The sequence below is a fragment of the Daktulosphaira vitifoliae genome, unplaced genomic scaffold, assembly GCF_025091365.1.
Source record: "Daktulosphaira vitifoliae isolate Bord-2020 unplaced genomic scaffold, ASM2509136v1 Scaffold_2, whole genome shotgun sequence".
NCBI classification, from domain to species: domain Eukaryota; kingdom Metazoa; phylum Arthropoda; class Insecta; order Hemiptera; family Phylloxeridae; genus Daktulosphaira; species Daktulosphaira vitifoliae.
Window position 1 is genome coordinate 33784693 of NW_026099573.1, and position 22125 is coordinate 33806817.

Here is a 22125-nt window from a genome sequence, read left to right on the forward strand (position 1 = left end):
CATTAAATGGGAATAGTACTTCTAATGAATAGGAGACAGCTATATTGTTAACAAATTATTTTTCTTCTGTGTATTCTACAGATCATAATGAGGTTGACATAGAAAAATTTGGTATCTTTATTAATGACCTACCAAATAATGTTACTTTTACCATTGATGAAATTTTCCAAAGCTTTTCAACTCTTCGTGGCAATTGGTCCATTGAACCTGATGGCTTCGCTGGGTCATTCATATTTGAGCCAAGGTCAGCTTTTACATATCCGCTGTAGGTACTATTTAGACAATCGCTTGATGAGGGTATTTTTCCGACGTTATTTAAGTTTAGCTCAGTTACGCCGGTTCATAAATCAGGCTCTCCGTCTATAGTTTCTAACTACCGACCCATCTCTATCCAATCACATTTATTAAAAATATTTGAGTCATTAGTCATAAAAGTCATCCACCAACCTTCTATAAATAGTGTGATTATGGAAGAAAAGAATGGCTTTCGCCCAGGTCGTTCAACCATCACAAATAATCTCCTATTCTGTTAATATATTTTCGACTCATTTCAAAATCGTTCTCAGGTGGATGTAATATATACCGATTTTAAAAAAGCTTTTGATTCAGTAAATCATAATGCTCTTATTAGTGTTTTAGGTAAATCTGGTTTAGGTGAACCTCTCCTATCTTGGTTTAAATCCTATCTTCATGACCGATACCAATGGGTTAATGTATTTGGTATAAAATCTAAACTATTTTTAATCTCATTTGGTGTTCCACCAGAGGGCCATCTATCTCCTCTTTTATTCTCCTTATTTATTTATAGTGTCACTCAAGTTCTACGTCACTGCCGCATTCTCTGTTTTACTGATGACATCAAGTTATATATGCAAGTATCTACAATTGACGATTGACTAAAGTTACAAGCTGATTTTGATTTCTTTTCGAAATGGTTTAGTGCATTAGGATTAACACTCAATATCTCCAAATGTCAGGTTTTCACATTTCATAGAATAAAATCTCCATTAGTGTTTTCTTATAGCCTTGACACAAATAATATCCGACGTCAAACTGATAATGTCGTGGACCTTGGATTAACGTTAAGTTTTAATGTTAATCCAAGTTAGCGTCAACCTTGATCCTAACACATACATTAATTGAATCGATGATTGCAAAAACGACACGAGTCACATNATATATGCTGTAAGTCGTTTAAAGCACTTGGTTTATTATTTAGACTGGCAAAAGACTTTCAGCTAAACATTACTATTAAAAATTTATACTGTGCTCTTGTATGACCAATACTGGAATATGGTTGTTGTTTGGAATCCCCTTGCAGCAAATAGTTCGTTGCAGATTGAGCGTAAATTGTTGCGTTTTTCTAGTTTCCTACTAAAAGTTCCATGTCCACCTCACGACTATTCTCCGATAGCCAATAAGCTAGGCCTAACTTCTCTGGCTGAACGGCGATATGCTGCAGGTATCAAGTTCTTAGAAGGATTAATTAATGGTAATGTTGAGTCCTCTGAACTTCTTTCACTAATTTATATCAAGGTTCCACTGTGTTCTACCCGACCTTTACTGTTGTTATTAGAATTAATTAAGTGAAACATAAATCCAACTTATTATAATAAATCATTAACAATTAGAAAATTTAAGTGCATAACTATAGCCAAAGTATTGTTCAATAATTCAATGTGTTTATTTAGAGTCCACAGTAAAAGTGGTATTAGTGTTATAATTAAGATATCAGTGATGATATTATGTTATAAAAAAATTTTTTTTAAGTAAATATGGTAAAGTGATGAACGGCAAAATAAAATAAAAGAAAACATCTTTATGACATGAATAAAGTAAATACGGATGCCACTTACCTCGATTACTTGATAAAATACTAAAATTATTTATATAAATAACGTCCAATCTATTTTTATTTAAAAATCCAATTGCTTTTCAATATTTATGGAAGTTTGCAAAACATGCAAACTTATTCGATAACAAATTTAGAAATATATTTGATAAACATAAGAGGTATAAATAATGTAAAATCCATATTACCTTCATTAAATGTAGAACAGGAAGTTATCAACAAAAAATATATTAACCACCAATGCTGGGAAAAAATAAATTTTTAGATATCAATCGAGTAATTCATATAAAGTGTATTACTCACCTCCATTTTTACTTTCTTCTTTTAAATTGTGTTAAAAGTGTTTTTATTCTGAATAACTAATGACAATTTTTCAGTTAAATAGGTGAATATATATATTAAAAATCACTGTCATAATTTATTATTTTTTTCTTATATTTTTTAATTTAAAATGGTTTTGTTAAGTAAATAATAGATCTATACTGTTATTTACTTGATTATTTTAGACAACATATTCATTGACATGTAAAAAAAACCCAGCACAGGAGGGTCGCGGCACAGTGATGACCTGGCATAGTTGGATCAAGTATAATGATATCTGACAGTGATTAAAATCACTATAAAAAAAACGCTTCGATGCAAATCTTTAGATAGTGTTTAAAATTAAAAAATATTATTACTCATAAAAAAATTGTGTTGATTCATTCACTATTCAATAAGTTATAGCATTATAAAGTTAAAAATGTAAAAAATAAAATCAAGAATTTTCACACGAAAATAGCATTTGGTAGCCATTTTCACCACGAAGACAAGTCCAGAGGTCAAATTTTTTTATTTTAAAAAAAATTTCATATAATAAAGTATATTACATTATCTTTAATTTAAGATTTATATAAAAGTGTCAGACTTTCCGGAACATTCTCAAAAGTCAAGTTGAAAAAGTTGTAATTTTAAATACCCGCCTGTGGGCAGATAAAGGGTTAGATTTATAAAAAAATATATGCCGAATGATAGATAAAGACATCAAGCATCTATAAAAAAAAAAAATTTACTGATTCATACATTTTCCGAAAAGTTATTGCATTATTAAGTTAAAAATATAAAAAAGAATTATTTTACAAAAATCGTAATTTTTTATTAACTTTGATGTCTATTTTCTTGGAAATAAATTAAATAAACTTTCAAAGTAAATATAAATACATCATTTGAAAAAACAAAATATTCATTTTCAAAGAGTTTATTTATATTCTACTCAATTTATAATAATAGTAATACTATAATTATACTAAAAAATTTTATATTTTAAATAATTAGATTACAAAAAAAGTGTGAGGATAATGAAAACAAATATTTAAAAATTTTGGATGAAAATAACATTTTAAAAACAAATTATACTACTGTAATGAATAAACTTAAATGTTACAATAATTTCATTAATTTGGAAGATCATCGTTTTGAAAATCGCTGTAGTGATATTTTATCACAATTCTTTACACCAACTCATATTCAACTTATTCTTCATCCTAAAAAAAAAGTTTACTGTTGGACTCCAGAAGACATTTCTTCAGCAATTACTCTAAGGAGTATATCACCTAAATCTTATCGATATTTAAGGGAAAAAAAGAATTTTCCACTTCCAAGTAAATAATAAATATTTTGGCTAAATAAATAAGGAAAATTATGTGTATTAAATATATTTATTTTAAGGTTTATCTACTTTACGAACTTGGGCACTAAAATTTTTAGTTGATGAAGGAATATTGACTAGTGTTTTATCATTGATGAAATCTAAAGGTATCTCTACGAATGTAATATTTATAAAAATATATAACCCCATAAGTGTGCCAAACATTTCTAGCTTGAGGTACATAATATAAATATGAGAACATAATGCTTATATAAAAAGTGTAATCCTATACTTAATTTAATCAAATTATCTAATGTTTAGGGTTAGTAGGTTATTGGAAACAACCAATTATGTATGGTTACGATATTCAAATGACTAAAGATTTGTTATACCAAATTATTCAACAATTGCATTTTTCTGGATTTAATGTCAATGCGATAATAAGTGATATGGGTTCATCAAATATTGGGTTATGGAAAACTTTAGATATATCCATAGATAATACTTCTTTTAAACATCCTATCTCAAACCAAAACATTAAAACTTACACAAAAACAGCATTATGTAAAAAGATCTGTGATAAAAGTCAAATTTCTATTCTTATATCGTAACTATTTCTTTTGTTTACATTGTTCTAATCGTTACTCATAACCATAGTTGTAAAAAATACTTTTAGAAAGTATTTTAAATAATATTCAAATATTTAAAAAAAAAAATGTATTTAAAATACTATTTGAATACTTTTCATACAAAAGTATTTGAGTAATACTCAATGACTTTACAAAAGTATTTCAAATACTAAGAATACAATTAAAAAATAATAATAATGTTTTTATTTTAACTAAGAGCAAAAGGTTCCACCTAAATAATTACCAAGAGGGTAATTTGAGTCAAATATTGAGTACTCTTAAATTAAGAGAACTCATTTATTATTTTCGATATTTTTTGTTAGAGGTAAATAAAATTAATTATTGGAGACTAATCAGTGAAAAAAATAAATATTAGTACACGTGTAAAAACCTGTAAAGTATATCTTATTGACAATAGAGTAAATCATTTGAACCTGCAAAAGGCTATTGTAGGTTCAACTGATGTATTAAAAATAGATGTATACATAATAGCATTTAGATAAGCACAATAATTATGTTATACTATAATGTAACATATAAAATAACAGAGAATTATTCTCAATTTTCATTTTGACTGAGTTTAATTTGCTTGCTGTGTTACGGTTAGCAAATTAAAAAAAAAAAGTATATTAATAGTACTGAATATTAAACAGTATTAAATACTAAATAATTGTATTTAAAATACTACTCAGATACTTTTTATTAAATGTATTTAAAAATACTATTCAATACCAATGAAAGTATTTGAATACTTTTATTCAAATACATTTACTCAAATGCTTTACGCCTTTGCTCATAACCAAAAAAGAAGGTAACCACTGGTGCCGATAAAAAACATTTTATGACACTATTATTGAATAATCTTATGAACATCTTGTCTAAAATAAGTCTTGTTATAACTATAGTTAAAATATCAGTAATAAGAGTATACTTTCATCGACATTAAACAGTTATCAGTTATCTTATTACCTACCCCATAATGCATGGGGAATATTCAAGCGTTTTCAGATGTTTATCGTGTATGAATATTATTTTTTATTTATTTCTAACCTGGCTCTCCTAACCTATCTTAAAACATGAATTAAAAGGATTAAAATGAAATAAAATACTATTAAATTAAATAGATAAAATTTGCGAAATCTCATGTATACATTTCTTTTCATCAACACATTATCCAAAATTTTGATTCAAATTCTAAAAATAAATTAGCTTAATGCAAACAATTTAGGTTTATAGAAATAATATGTTAATTATAATTATTTATAATAATGTGCACTGTTGTAATGAATCAAAATAGAATTTTCGAGAATATTCGAGAAACTTCTAGAATAACCTTTACACATAAATAATTATCAATTTTAAATACTGATAGAGGTTGATGTTAAAGAATTTAAACGCACAAGGTTTCTAAGTACTAACGGGCGTGACCCGAAGTTTATTGTATAAGTTACAACAAAAGAAGAAAAACAAAAAAAACTAAGTATTGAAAATGATAGAACTCAGTTGTATGGTTCACAGTAAAAAAATGATTTTGAAGGAAAACACTTAAAAAATGATATGTGTATCCGTAGTGCAAGTATCGAGAGCACAAACAACAGAAGACCGAAAAAGGAAAAGGACATAAAGGCGTCACGGAGATAACTAACTTCACGTATTATTGCGGCGGGGTATTCGACGCTAGTCATTTGTTGGACTTTACACCACGACGATAACGCGTGTGTACAACGGTCCGGTTTACAGTGAAGCGGTGGCTGAGAAGGAGCTGACACGACCGCGGGTTGTCAACGTGTGACAACGCCGTGGCCGTGTCAATACTTTTCTGACTGACAATTATTTTATTACTTTTTACAAATATATCGTTCATTAGGAGCGATGTTTACTTAATGTCAATCTTTTTAATTACTGTAAGCGTATTAGGGGCGCCGAATAGATGGCAGGATAAAATAGTTAAATTCTTAAGAAAAACTAGCATCCCTTCATCACCTTATCAATTAGTTTAATATAAAAGGGTTAGTAAAATTAGCTCACTCGCTCACTCACATTTTCATTCTCACTTATTATTTCCCCATACTCTTACTCTTTCATATTAATGTTAATAATGTAAAATTTATGTTACATTTGTTAATTTTAATTATACGACTTATACATTTGTTCAAATAATTAATAAAAATCATAGAAATTAACTTAGTATGTTGCCCCTCATACCAGTACTTTTTATTTATTCAGTTTAGCTTAAAATATTGACGTCAACAAGGAACATCACAATTCATCATCTATCTATGAGACCATTTGGATATCAAGGTAAGTGTAGTCGTAAGACATGCACTATATTTATGTAATAATAAGAAATAGGATAGAGTGGATAAGTGGTAGGATAGGGATGATACGGGTGCGTCCGACACAACCCATATAACTTATAATCCTTTCCTTCCACTTTCCTCCCATCTTTACCATCCTACTCCCTCTTCCCCTTTTCTTTTTATTACAGAAATCATTTGATTTTTATCTCGTTTTGATTTAATAACTTCAACAAATATCAAGGTTCCCACCACTGTAGTCTCCCTTCTTAAGAAAAAATTTCGTATTTATGTTAATATTATTTTATTATGTGGTTTTTTTGTGGCTACGATTTATATTCCCAACCTTCACTTGACCTACTTTTTTCAAATGATTACAATTCGTATTTAGTTGAAGATATTACCCTCAAAAATTGAAAAAAAATTCTAATTTATCAATTAAACAGTTAGTTATTCCATGTTCTCCATAAAGACAATTAAAATCATTCATTTTTAATGTTTTCAAAGTATTTATTGACGAATTAAATTTGATGTGATAGGTTTCAACTACAAAAGTAAATAATTTTACTTTGTAATTTATTAATTTTTTAACTCTATATGTGTGTGCTACTACCAGTCTATAGTATTCCGAATTTTTTTATAACTTGTTGCTATATAAATCATAAATAAAAAAAAAAAATGATTTTTAGTTTCACCTGAATTTAATAATCGATTTTTACAATTATAATCAAACTTTATAATACGCTTAATTGAGTAGACCTTTTTAACAAATTTTTTATTTGGTTTTTTTAGATAAAGTAAATCATTAAAATTAATTTACTTTTGTATATTTCAATTGAAGAATCTTTTTAAACACCAAAAGTTAATTATAAATGATTATTACGATTTATATTTAAGTGATCAATTACGATAAAAATGCAAAAAAAAAATAGTGATTATAAAATTTGCTGATTGCATATTAATCTTAACAATTTAATTTTTTCTATTTAATGATGTCTTTTTTAAACTTGTAAGTTGAGCTATAAGTTATGGTAATAAATTCATGTTATAAATAAAAAAATAGGAGTTCATTTTCCTTTCGTAATTATTAACCAATTTCTTAAAATTATACACTATCTATAGATTTGCATTGAAACGTTTCTAATGATAGTGACTTTAATCACTGTCAGTTTAAATCTATACTGGACCCAACTATGGCACGTCTCCACTGTGCTGGGTCTTTTTTTTAAATAAACTTTTACAAAAATCATCTATAAAGGACAAAAAAAATAGGATAAAAATGATATTTTTTTTTCTATTAAACCTATAGCCTTTAAAAATGAATTCCCAATTATCGTCTACATAGTGTAAAGTAACTGAAATATAGTTATTTTTACGTTAAGTATCTGTCCACATGTTGCAAGTTGATGTTCAATATTTATTGATTAAAATTTGAAATAAGTCTTTGAATAAATTTTGTCTTATTTCTTTGGTAATCTTTAGTGTGCCGAGATATGGTTGTATGGTGGGGTAACAAATCTTTAATATCAGTTTTACCAAATTTTGTACTAACATCTAATTAAAACGGGCTAAATTGTAAAAAACCTTCACCTTTTCTAGTAGACATAGGTCTTATATATAAGCATCAATATTTAACGCATTTTTCAATAGTTTCATCTTTCGTTTTGGTATAATTTTTTTGAATTTATTTGTCGACACGGAAAACTCATTAATAGATTTTTATTAACTTATTACCTTATTACATTTGTGCCTTACATGAGTAGCAAGTCCCGTTTTTATACCATAAACTTCTTTGCAGTGAATACAAGCTACAAATTCTGTTAACACATTTTTGAGACTATCAGGGTCAGTATAATTGGAAGTCACACTCATAACACTTTTAAATTTTTTCCATACACTATTTTTTCCCTCACGAGGAAACAAAGTATAATCATCAGGATCACTCAGTAATTTTTTTTACAGTATTTTTAGAGCATATTAAATGCTGGATTTTTTTCTAAATTTATTGTTGATTGAGTTATATTCTAGTTTGAGTTAGAAGGAATAATACAATTATAGGAAAAGTTATCATCAATTGAGTTCATTAAAGTTGAGTTCAAGAACTCGCCAATTTGTTGAAAATTATTCATGATTCTAAAAAAAAAAATAAGTTTAAAATTTTTTTTTTTAACTATAATTATTTTTATATTATATGTAATTAAGGTTTATGATAAATTAATTACCTTATATAGGCTATAAACAAAATTTAATAACTTGAAAATATCCTTGGGTAGACTAATAATTTTAAATTCGTATTGTACAAAATTTAACATATTTTGTTTATACATACATAGGGATTTCTTAACTAAGCCTCACAAAATAGCTTTGAAATTATTACTGTTAATAATTTTTATTAGCATAATATTACATTTTTTATGAGTAATGTTTAATTTTATAAGAAAAAAATATAATCACCTATCAATATAAAGTTGTATAAAACAAAATAATTTTCTATATTTGCTAAAAAGCATATGTGCTTATTTTTAACACGCTTATATTAGTTTCACTTGTATGTGGGTTGTGAGTTGTGGGATGTTTGTAACTTTCCACGCGCACGAGACTAGACGGTCGTAACGCATTCACCCCACCCCGCTCACCACTCGTAGACAACAATATTTTCCATTCCGTAGACGCGCGCGTGTCATCAATTATATATATGTATAACAAATTTTTATTGATATTGACACGGCCCCGCGTCGTTTTACGCCGCGGTGCTAAGTCCAGCAAGTGCCGCACGGCCGACGACGTCCCGCCGTTAATGATTCCGTAGTCTTCTTCTCGTTGTCGACGTGATAACGTCAACAAACCGATCCGCACTCGCGCACTGTTGTCATCTACGCTGCTAAACTTTTGACGCCTGAGGATCACGTCGGACATCGCGTCGTCGACGCCAGCAAAAGTGCCGCGATATTATGTGAAGATCATATATTCCTACCGCCACCGCTAATATTAATATATATATATATATATTAATATATATATATATATTAATATTTATACGTATATAAGTATATGTTAATATTCATTTATATATTCCTACAGCCGACGCCTCTGCCGCCGTATATGCCTCGTGTATAATGTTCCACCCGCCCACAAAACACGGCTATACCTCATGCATGATACGTTTACGTACTTAAGTCCCTTTACATGTATATATATATATTCTAATTACTATTAAAACTTATATATTAATACGCTTTATTCTCATTAAGAGATATNAAAGCGTGTTTTTTTTTAGTTTTTTTAAACTATATTTATTATTATACTATTTCTTTTTTAAATAATTAAAAATATTTATTTTATAAGAATAATAAGGCAGATTGAAAACTATCGTCTATCGTTGATGATTATGCTAGATGATTATGTTGGTTAATATTTTTCAAACTTTATTTTATCCAATATAATGTACAAAGACTCATAAATGTAATATTGTTATTAACACAAGGGTAATTCTTTAAAATCACAGTTTTAAGTCTTAACTGAATTAAAATAATATTGTATATTAGATGGGCTGTAATAGTCTTTATATGTCTAGACATAATTATAGTCGATAAAAACGATCAATTTATTCCAAAATGTGTAGAAAAACTATGAAGTAATATAATACACTTAACGATTGGCAGTAGAAAGAAAGCAATACATTATTCACTATGATTTTAAATCACATTTCAGGATTCCTGGAAATTCTACTAACACGTGGGTCATTATTTCAAACAATTCAGCTTTTATGTGACATTTATTGTAATAATTTTTAGTGAGTGTTAAAATTGTTCACTATAATGAAAACAATTTAAACCTATTACGATAAAAATGATGATTTTTTTTTATTATATTTTGTGCGAATTTCTACTAAAAACCAATAATACACAATGCAACAAAGCAACAATATACATTTTTATACAATAATTCATAATATAAATATATTTACAATACTATACAGCCTTTAAAAATGGACCATTATCTAAATTTGAAGACAGACCGAGACCGGACCCTTGAATTTATTTAGAGAACCTGGTTTGGATCAATGAATTTTTTTAAAAACCAGGACCACACCGAAGAACTTTTTAAGGAATTGTAAAAAAAAGGACCGATATTTAACACGCTTATACTAGTTTCACATGTATGTTTGTTTGTAACTCTACACTCGTTATTATGTCGCGTATCCCGTCGTCTATGGCCTTGAGACTAGACGGTCGTAACGCATTTACCCCACCCCGATTTCAATTCGCCGACAACAATATTTTCCTGTATAATTTTTTGTTTTCGTACCCGTACATGCGTGTGTATCATCAATATTATATACTGAATGATTTTTTATCATAACCCACTCATTTACTTACAGAATAAATATAATTTAAGCATTTTTTTGGGGGGTTATCTTTAGTTACATATTATACTTGAATTATTAACTATGTAATACTTTTTAAGTTCATCCCTTATGCCTTGTAAGGGTGTCAACTTTGTTTTTTTAAATGGGAACACATATTTTGAATTTAATAAAATGTTTGAGTTTTTAATTTAATAGTAGATTGTGTATTATACATGTATATTAACTTAAAAATTTGAAACTTTAAATGTTTATATCTAATAAACTAATAAAGTTATATTAAAAATTCAAATGTCATTTACTATTGAATTAAAAATCCAAACTATTATTAAATTCGAAATATGTGTTCCCATTTAAGAAAACAAAGTTGACACTCTTACAAGGCATAAGGGATGAATATAAAAAGTATTACATAGTTAATAATTCAAGTATAATGTGTAACTAAAGATAACCCATCAAAAAAATGCTTAAATTATATTTATTCTGCAAGTAATTGAGTGGGTTATGATAAAAAAATCACCTTGTATATATATAAACAAATTTTTATTGTTTATTATTAGATATAAACTTTTAAAGATTCAAATTTTTGAGTTAATATTCATGTATAATACATAAGGGATTACAAATACAAGTAGCTAATTGGTTTTTTATGACGATATTAGCAAGTATATAGCCTTTATTATCAATGGTAATAAGACACATTGTTGTGAGTTTATAAACACACAAACCGGCAATACAGAAATTATATTTATTGATAGTTAAATTGACATTGATAAAGACGCGTTAAAACCATTTAAACTAATAATATCATTTAATTGGTTACAATTGAGTAAAATATTTAATTTGATAACACGCATGTTTTCAAAAAACAATCTATTTTTATAAACGTGAAGAAAGTGCAATAGTAAATCATATTTTTTATGATATTTAATTATTCCATTAATATGGTGCAATATCGATTTACCAATATTTATTGATTATATTTATGCTCAGAGACAATCATTATCTTAATGATTATCTTAATCAAAGAAACAATAATCAGACAATTTATAATTGTTGTATCTACGGATTCATATATTGATTAGTTTTTATTGTAGCGCGAGTACTTCTAAGCTTAAAACTGATGTTTTTAAACACTCTCAAAAATGATTTGTCCATATTTAAAATTTAAAAAAACCTTGGTTTTAAATAAAATTACCTAACCAGAAATTCAAAAAAAAGTAATGGTTGTCATTTAGATCTCTTAAATCAGGGTAAATTTCTACCAAATTAGGGTTGAACTTCAATTTTAATCGTAGAAGATGCATTCAATTATTCAATTGACATTTAGACAAAAAATTATTAAACAAACTAATAGCTGCTCTAAAAAATCGGTGTTTCCATACTTTTTGAACAACCTGTATATATACATACACACACAAATATATAATTGTATTTGTATTAATACTTTAACACATTTTACTAAATTCAATTTCGATTTAGCCAGATTTTTTTACATGTAAATGAATAGATTCACTAAAATAGTTGAGTATAATTAAGTATATCTACATTATTATTTACTTAAATTATATTTCTAAAATAAAAAACTAATATATGATGACTGAGATTTTTATATATATTCAACTATTTCATTAAAAAATTGTTATTTGTTATTTAGAATAAAAACACTTTTAACATAAGTAAAACAAGAAGAGTAAAAATGAAGGTGAGTAATACACTTTTAATGAATTACTCGATTGAAAATTAAAAATTTATAATTTCTAGCATTGGCAATTAGTATTTTTTTTGATGACAACTTCTTGTTTGAAATTTAATGAAGGTAATTTAGATTTTATATTATTTATACCCAATAAGTTATCGATTATAGTGATATTGAACATCTGGAATTTCTAAATATAATTTTATTATGTTAACCTATTAATAAGTATGTTTCAATGTATGGAAACTTCCATACATTTAAAAAAACAATTGGAATTTCAAATAACATTAGATTTGACGATTTTGTCATAAATAATTGTAGTATTTATCAAGGTACCAAAATAGGTGGCATTACCTTTATGTCCTCTATTCATGTCATAGATATGTTTTCTTTTATTTTTTCTCGTTTATCATATTCATTTGATAATATTTTTATATTAAATTGTACAACTTTTTTTGATGTTCGACGTTTAATAATAATAAAAAAAGTAGGATTTTCTTAAAAACCAATTTATTATCACAAAGTTCTATTATAATATTACTTTATACATTATTTTATGTACTTTTTAATAATTTAAAAACATCTTTTGATATTAGGCGTAGAATAATGGAAAAAAAAAATGTTATTGAAAATTCTATTATTCAATTATAATCATTAGTGTGTATAATACTTAGTATTGTATAGTGTTTACGTCAATTCATATAGACAGCTTAGACCGGTTATTTTCTGATTAAATCTTTTATTATCTGTTTATTTACTTTATAATTTATGCATTATTGATACAATCGTACTTATAGTTTAATAATTGGTGTATGACAAGTATTCATTTAAATACACATTATTTTATTATAGTATTAATGCTGATGTCTTTATTATTCATTAAGCTGTCCTAAAAAATGTTGTTACTCAATTAACATTAAAATATTATTATTCGAACAAAAATGTTTTCAAATAATTTTTTATAAGAAAGTTCTATTATAATACAAATTAGCATAAAATTTTATTCGGAAAGCACTACTTATTTGTAGGAATCATAAATATACTAATATTTTTTAATATAATTCTATTACTATGAAATATTCGATGGAGAACTATTTAAAATTATATCATATTGAAGATTATTCTTTAAATTTTTTTATTTACCTAAATGATAACTTCGCAATCTACGTTGGTGTTTCTCATTTATATCTCATCAATTTTAAGGAGCTTTTTTATTCATATTTTAAAATTTGAAACGAAATTTGATAGATTGTTAAAATATATCAATAAAATTTAAATGTCTTAAAATAAGTTGGTCACTTTGATTAACTCAGTCTGAAAAACTATATACCCTTAACTCTAAGATAAAAAGTTTTTTAACCAAATTTAATACTCTTATTACGGATAATATCATAATAATTTCATTTAAAATTCGAATTTCAGCTATTGAACATAATATTATTAAGATTAATTCATTTAATGTATCCTCTACTAATTCATTGTTATATGAAATGCTAGACTGATAACATTGTCAGAAAAATGTTTTGTTATTTAATCTTCTCAAATCCACATCTATTTCTATTAATTCAAATTTATGATTTGTCTCAAGTAAATAATGTGCTTCAGTTTCTTAACATACATGCTATTCGAACTTCTATTATTCGCTTAGGTTCTCGTCCACTTACTTCAGTTAATTCTTGACAAGTAAAAGTATGCCTCCCCGATCAAAAAGTTCTCTTTTTTATTTTTGCTTCTTAAAATAAACTCAAGTCTCATCAATCTTGACAAAACTGACCAATACAAGATAACGAAATTTTATGTTTCAACTTCCCAATGATCTCCAACATAATAGAGATAATAGTGAATCGAACTTAATAATTAAATATGTTAAACGTACACCATCAATTTTTAATTCAAAAGACGTATAATCAATCCCCCTGTCCAATTTGATTGTAATTATCAAAATGTTAGGGGTTTAAATACCCAAATTAATCTTTTAATACTAATATCCCTGTATCTAATTTATCTGCTTTTGTTTTCTCGGAAACATGGTTAAATGAAAATTATAACTCATCTGAACTTGGTTTGTTTAATTATTCTATTTTTAGATATAATAGATCCATCACCTCAAATTCCTTAAAAACAGTTGGGGGTGTTCTAATTTCTGTCAATAATGCTTTTATCTAATCAAAAATTAACATAAATGTTGTATCATTAGAATTAATAGTATGTAACGTAATAAAATTATCATGAGTAAAAGGTCACTGGTAACCATATTCAAACAGTGCGCGTTGTACATCTGTAGGGTCAGTGTTGCATATACACACATGATTAATAACTAGAAAAATAATTTTCCCTACCACCCGTGATCCTCGTCCATACCATATTATATCACATTATAATGGTCACACTGGCACCTACCCTTTCCCGGGTGTTATTGAGCCGGCTTGGGAAACTACGGTTATGTTTGAAAAGAATCTCTCAATAATCATTACTGTTTTTCATCGTCATCTCATCAATTTTTTGATGTTTGTTACGAATTCGTTATGGAGGAGTTATGGAGTAATATAAGTTTATCAATTTGGCTATCATAATGGCATCAATACCACTACAGCTTCTTGGACATTTCAACAACAAATTATTATAATATGATATATTTGTTCCTTTTTTATTTGTTATATTTTGTCTTGCACATGTAAATGACTTCATTGTTTTATTAGCTAGTTGACTATTCCGTCATCTTCTTCTATTTTAGTTAATGACTATATGGGTTGTAACTATGGTCTGAAATTATGTTATAAGGTAAATTCTTTCTGTTTCTTTAATTTTTCTTTCTTCACCTTCCGTGAGCTGACAGATCTTCGAGTGTGGTCAGGGTGGACATGGTGAACATCTCAATGGGTCCTCTACATAAATGTGGAGGACCACCCATTGACATTGGTCACATGTATATTTTAGCCAGACCCATGCGATGGATCTGTCATTCCCACGTTACACTCTTATTTTCTTCTGTTTTTTTTCTTTTGTTGGAACATTAATAATTAATTATTTAATATTATGTATAAACTTTATTTAAAAAATTTGATCCAGTTAATATATCAAATGTGAATTTGTTTTAAAATGAACTCTTAAATACTGGATAAAGTACTAAATCCATGGAGCTCTGCTTTGCCTCGAGGTCCTTGTAAAGTTAGCTTACAAGTAGTTTAAGTTAAAATTATCTAAAATAATAGTTAAATCAATTATTATATTATAATTTGTAATAAATTGGAGTTACGTCCGTTGATAAATAAAATAAATAATTGATCAGTAGTCTATTAATAAGATATTTTTTCAGTAAGCAAAATAAAATTTTAATACGTCAAAATTTAATTAATAATGATGCTTAATTAGGAATTGTAAATAGAACTTTGGAGAACACAAACATATGTTCATTTGAAAAGGGTACGACTAGTAAAGCTGCTAAAATTGGTGACATAGAAACATTAAAACGAGTTTACGAGAGTGGATGTGAATGGGATGATAATACAACAAAGGAAGCTGCTGCTAATGGACATTTGGAATGCTTATCATATGCTCATGAAAATGGTTGTAAATGGGATAGAAAAACCACAAAGGATGCTGCTGCTAATGGACATTTAAAATGTTTAAAATATGCTCACGAAAAGGGCTGTAAATGGGACGTAAATACAACAAGGGAAGCTGCTGCAAATGGACATTTAGAATGTTTAAAATATGCCCATGAAAATGGCTGTAGATGGGACGTAAAAACAACAAAGGAAGCTGCTGCAAATGGACATTTGGATTGCTTAAAATACGCCCATGAAAATGGCTGTAGATGGGACGTAAAAACAACAAGGGAAGCTGCTGCAAATGGACATTTAGAATGTTTAAAATACGCCCATGAAAATGGCTGTAGATGGGACGTAAAAACAACAAGGGAAGCTGCTGCAAATGGACATTTGGATTGCTTAAAATACGCCCATGAAAATGGATGTCCATGGGATGCGAGCACATCAGAAGCGACTGCAAAGCATGGTAATTTAGAAAATTTAAAATACGTTTATGAAAAGGGATGTACATGGGATCAAAAAACCACAAAGGCCGCTGCTGCTAATGGACATTTAAATTGCTTAAAATATGCTCGCGAAAATGGCTGTAAATGGGATCAAAAAACCACAAAAGCTGCTGCTGCTAATGGACACTTAAAATGTTTAAAGTACGCTCATGAAAATGGCTGTAAATGGGATAAAAAAACCACAAAGGCTGCTGCTGCTAATGGACACTTAAAATGTTTAAAATATGCTCATGAAAATGATTGCGAATGGGATGAGGAAACAACTAGTGTTGCTGCAGAAGGTGGACATATGGACTGCTTAAAATATGCTCATAAAAATGGATGTCCATGGGATGCGAGCACATCAAAATCGGCTGCAAAACATGGTAATTTAGAAAACTTAAAATATGTTCATGAAAGCGGATGTAAATGGGATCATATGACCACGATGTCTGCTGCTAGCAATGGACATTTAGATTGTTTAAAATATGCATATGAAAATGGTTGTGAATGGGCTGAAGAAACAACAAGATTTGCAGCAGAAGGCGGATATTTAGACTGCTTAAAGTACGCGCATGAAAATAACTGTAAATGGGACCCATCAACAACAGCAGCAGCTGCACGGAAAGGCAGTTTGGAATGTTTAAAATACGCCCATGAAAATGGATGTAATTGGGCTGAAAGTACAACATTTATGGCTAGTGTATTTGGCAATTTAGATTGCTTAATATACGCCCACGTAAATGCATGTCCATGGGATAAAAACATAATGGAAGCGGTTGCTTATAAAGGTAATCTAGAATTATTAAAATACGCTTATGAAAACGGATGTAAATGGGATAAAAACACAACAAGATTTATTGCCCTCACTGGGAATGTAGAATGTTTAATATACGCCCATGAAAACAGTTGCGAATGGTATGTAGGAACATTGGTTATAGCTGCCACTCACGGTAATTTTGATTGCTTAAAATATGCCTATGAACACGGATGCGATTGGGTTGAAGGTGTGATTAGAGGTGCCGCTTCGAATGGGCATATAGACTGTCTAAAATATGCGTATAATAACGGTTGCGAATGGGATGAAGGTACGACAAGGGAAGCCGCTGCGAGCGGTTGTATTGAATGTTTGATATTTGCTCATGAAAACGAATGCGAATGGGCTGAAGGAACGTCTAGAGTAGCCGCAATAGGCGGTCATTTGGATTGCTTAATATATGCTCATAAAAATGGATGCCAATGGGACGAAAGTGTAACAGAAAAAGCTGCGGAATACGGTAATTTAGACTGTTTAAAATACGCCCGTGAAAACGGATGTCCTTGGGATGCACGGGTAACAGAAAAAGCTGCAAAACATGGTCATTTAAAATGCTTAAAATATGCGCATGAAAATGGATGCGAATGGCATGAAAAAATAACAGAAGTAGCCGCTTCTCAAGGTGATTTAAACATTTTAAAATTTGTCCACGAAATTGGTATTCCATGGGATGTTAAAACAATTAGAGTTGCAGCTATAAAAGGTTATTTAGAAATATTAAAATATGCCAGTGAAAATGGATATAAATGGGACAAAAAAACGACAATATCATTTGCTGCTAACGGTCATTTACAATGTTTAAAATATGCCCATGAAAATGGCTGCGAATGGGACGAAGAAACAATAGTTGCGGCAGCCTTGCACGGTAATTTAGATTGCCTAAAATATGCCTATGAACACGGATGCGATTGGGTAGAAAGTACGACGAGAGGGGCCGCTTCTAATAGACATTTAGACTGCCTTAAATATGCTCTTAATAATGGTTGCAAATGGGATGAAGGCACCACGAGGGAAGCCGCCGCGAGCGGTTGTATTGAATGTTTGATATTTGTTCATGAAAACGGTTGTGAATGGGACGAAGGTACAATAGCTTCAGCTGCCGCTCATGGTAATTTAGATTGTTTAAAATATGCTCACGAAAATGGATGTAAATGGGATGAAAGCACAACTAGACTGGCCGCTCATAATAGTCAATTTCATTGTTTAAAATATGCTCATGAAAATAATTGCCCATGGAGTAGAAATACCGTTTATGAAGCTATGCAAAACGGTCGTACTGATATAATTAACTTTGCTATCGAAAATGGCTGTCCTAATTAGTATTCAATTTTCAATAATATATTATTATTTTATATTCGTTTATGTTGGTATTTTTAATTATATTTTAAATAAATCGTCCTTATAATTAATTTTTTTATGTCTAAATTTATACATTTTTCTATGTAAAGTGTAACGTGACAAATCGTGAATTTTATATTTACAAGCATATTCTTTGATATAGATGAATGTAATATTCTGGAGTATACGGACTTATTTTGGTGCAGAAGACACTTCACGTGTTTTCTTTAAAAATTGTAAGTTAAAATTTTTCTTTTGTCATAGTAATTATTTTTTCTCTCTTGTTCTTTAATTTTCAACGTGGTTTTTGCTTTGTCCATTATTAAATTAATTTTCAAACTTTAATTAGGTGCCCTTAATTATCTCATTAAACAAACATCTTTTAATTGCGTGAATATTTTCAATATTTATGTGTACTTTTTTTTTTGCTTTTAATAATTTTCCCTAGTAAAGTAGCGTGTCTACCAATGGTGACATCAAATAAAACATATTTTGATTTATTTAAGGTATTAGTATATTTAGGTCTGCAACAATTAAACAATTGATGTTAGACAAGAAACGATTTAAATACTCATTATTATAAAAATATTAGTGCTAATGAAAATAGTATTCTCTAATCCGTCCTACATAACGATGTTACTAGATTAACATTAAAAAATTATTATTCGGACAAAAATGTATTCAAATACTTCTTTGTAACAAAAAAATTTAACGTAAAAAAACCCAGCACAGTGGGATTGCGGAATAGTGGGGACGTTGCATAGTTGGGTCTAGTATAGATTTAATCTGACAGCGATTAAAATCACTATCGTAAGAAACGCTTCGATGCAAATCTGTATATAGTGTTTAATTCTGAGAAATTGATGGATAATTACAAAAGTTACATGATCTGCTAGTTCCTTATTAATACCCTGATTAAGATAAAGTATGTCGAATGAAAAAGGAATTATTAAAAAATATTATTTCTCATAAAAAAGTCGTGTTGATTCATAAAATTTTCAATAAGTTATAGCATTATAAAGTTAAAAATGTAACCAACCCAACCCAACATCAACTCCTATTTCCTTAATTATATCCAGATTAGTAATTATTTTAATTATATATTATATAATTTTTATAATTAATTATTTTCAAATTATTATCGACTTTTAATATGTTAAAAGTAATCATTTTGAACCTACTTCTTTTTGTTCTTTAAAGTGAAAGTTTTAATAAAAAAAAAATGAATTTATTACCATAACTTTTAACTCAACTTGCAAGTTTGAAATAGATATTATTAAATAGAAAAAAATGAAATTGGTAGATTATTTCAAAAACAACAATAACACTTATTCCCTTAATTTTACCCCGATTTATAATTATTATATATGAATACTAGGGTGTACCTTATTTTGAAAATTTTGGAAATTCTTCGGGCTCACCCCCCAAATTTATGTGTATATATATAAAAAGTGGCTACAAAAAATTCCAGGCCGATCAGATAAGTTTAACCCGTGCCGACTTGGGGTTGAAAATCGGGCAAAAGGGGTACTTTTTTAGTTTTTAGCAATTAACTCGTAAATTAGCACTCTCACAAAAAAAAATATTAAAACTAAATTGTAGATCTAATTGTTTTGTATAAATTAAGTCCTTACAGTTTTTCTTTTAAATCCATTAGTTTTCTAGAAAAATGTCAAAATATATAATATTTCGTAAAATTGCCGAAATTAGCATATTTACGAATATTTTATCATATATGACGAACCATATGTGATACGACCTAATGTTTCATACAAAAATTGTTTAAAATTAAATTTTACGAAATAAAAGTATTAAGTACAAATTTCATTGAACCGATCGTTTTATTGCTATAGCTGAATTAACTCGATCATATTACGATTTTTACTAAATATATGAATTTTAATGCTAGATTCTGTTAGTTATCATCTGGTTCATTACAACACTTATCGTACAAGTACGGCGATAATACTATGGTATGACTGAATTAATGTATTGTTATTATTTTTAAATTATAAATAACTCTGGAAATCGTAAATTTATTACAAATCGCAGCAATAGATATAGTGAACTTATACTTATACCACTTTAGTCGCTCACATCGCGTATTAAGTTGAACTGCTTCCTATTGTGTTTTTCTTTTAGTGTACGTAAAAATGTCCGTAGTATTAAGAAATGACAATAAAATATTTTTAATAGGGTCTTTGACTACTCAAATTTTAGGTTCAAAACTTCCATCCATTGGACAAGTTCTAAAAGTTTTTTTTTATAACCTAAGAATTGTTAATCTTACTATAAGAGCAAAAGCAGTATTGACTATTCGCGAGTGTAATATTTTCTGGGAAATGGACGATTCCATTTCAACCGAAATAAAAAAATTAATGGTTGTATCCCTTAATAATGAGTCAATAATAAACCCTAGTAAACGTTTTATTCTTTCATCGAGTCATATTGACAAATCATTTTCAGGTATAATAATTTTTGATATCATTATTTTTTGATGACTATTGAGTGATTGATATTTTTTTTTAGAAAAAACTGTAGCTTCTTTTTTGTCAAAAAGCAGTATGAAATTTTTCAAACGATTCGATATCAATACTAATTTTTTAAATTTGGATCCAAGTAATTGGAATACTGATAATTTTTATTTACACGAAAAAGAAATTGTATGTTCACTTAAAGTAGTAAATGACTCTGCAGATAAAGCGGTTAAGGTAATGGAAGATTTTCATGAAAGTTTAACTGTAAACGATGAAAAAGCTGAGTTACTTTTACACTGTGTGTTCAAGAGCATAGAATATTATATCCTAATTGCAACAAAAAAACATTAAAACATAGTTTTTAATGTATATTTTTGTTATAATTTGTGAATTATTTTGAATTTAACATTTTGTATTTTATATAGTAACTTTTTTTTAATTTATACAATAATATTGAGAAGTAAGTATCATTATGAGTTTAAGTCAAACAAATACATCACTTTACAATATAAAGGAAATATATTTAAATTAAGCAATAAAATTCATATATTTAGTAAAAATCGTAATATGATCGAGTTAATTCAGCTATAGCAATAAAACGATCGGTTCAATGAAATTTGTACTTAATACTTTTATTTCGTAAAATTTAATTTTAAACAATTTTTGTATGAAACATTAGGTCGTATCACATATGGTTCGTCATATATGATAAAATATTCGTAAATATGCTAATTTCGGCAATTTTACGAAATATTATATATTTTGACATTTTTCTAGAAAACTAATGGACTTAAAAGAAAAACTGTAAGGATTTAATTTATACAAAACAATTAGATCTACAATTTAGTTTTAATATTTTTTTTTGTAAGAGTGCTAATTTACGAGTTAATTGCTAAAAACTAAAAAAGTACCCCTTTTGCCCGATTTTCAACCCCAAGTCGGCACGGGTCAAACTTATCTGATCGGCCTGGAATTTTTTGTAGCCAC

General features: G+C 28.0%; 2 protein-coding genes across 2 annotated transcripts; both read left to right on the forward strand.

Annotated features, from left to right (window-relative positions):
• The first annotated feature begins 12407 nt into the window (after window positions 1-12407).
• LOC126897492 (uncharacterized) lies at window positions 12408-18747 on the forward strand. Its single transcript, XM_050671145.1, has 3 exons — window positions 12408-12476; window positions 12536-12590; window positions 15843-18747. The coding sequence occupies exons 1-3, from the start codon at window positions 12471-12473 to the stop codon at window positions 18641-18643; spliced, it is 2862 nt and encodes a 953-aa protein (XP_050527102.1). The 5' UTR covers window positions 12408-12470; the 3' UTR covers window positions 18644-18747.
• Window positions 18748-20367: 1620 nt separating this feature from the next.
• On the forward strand, window positions 20368-21915 carry LOC126897493 (uncharacterized). Its single transcript, XM_050671146.1, has 2 exons — window positions 20368-21127; window positions 21191-21915. The coding sequence occupies exons 1-2, from the start codon at window positions 20815-20817 to the stop codon at window positions 21487-21489; spliced, it is 612 nt and encodes a 203-aa protein (XP_050527103.1). The 5' UTR covers window positions 20368-20814; the 3' UTR covers window positions 21490-21915.
• The last annotated feature ends 210 nt before the right edge of the window (window positions 21916-22125 follow it).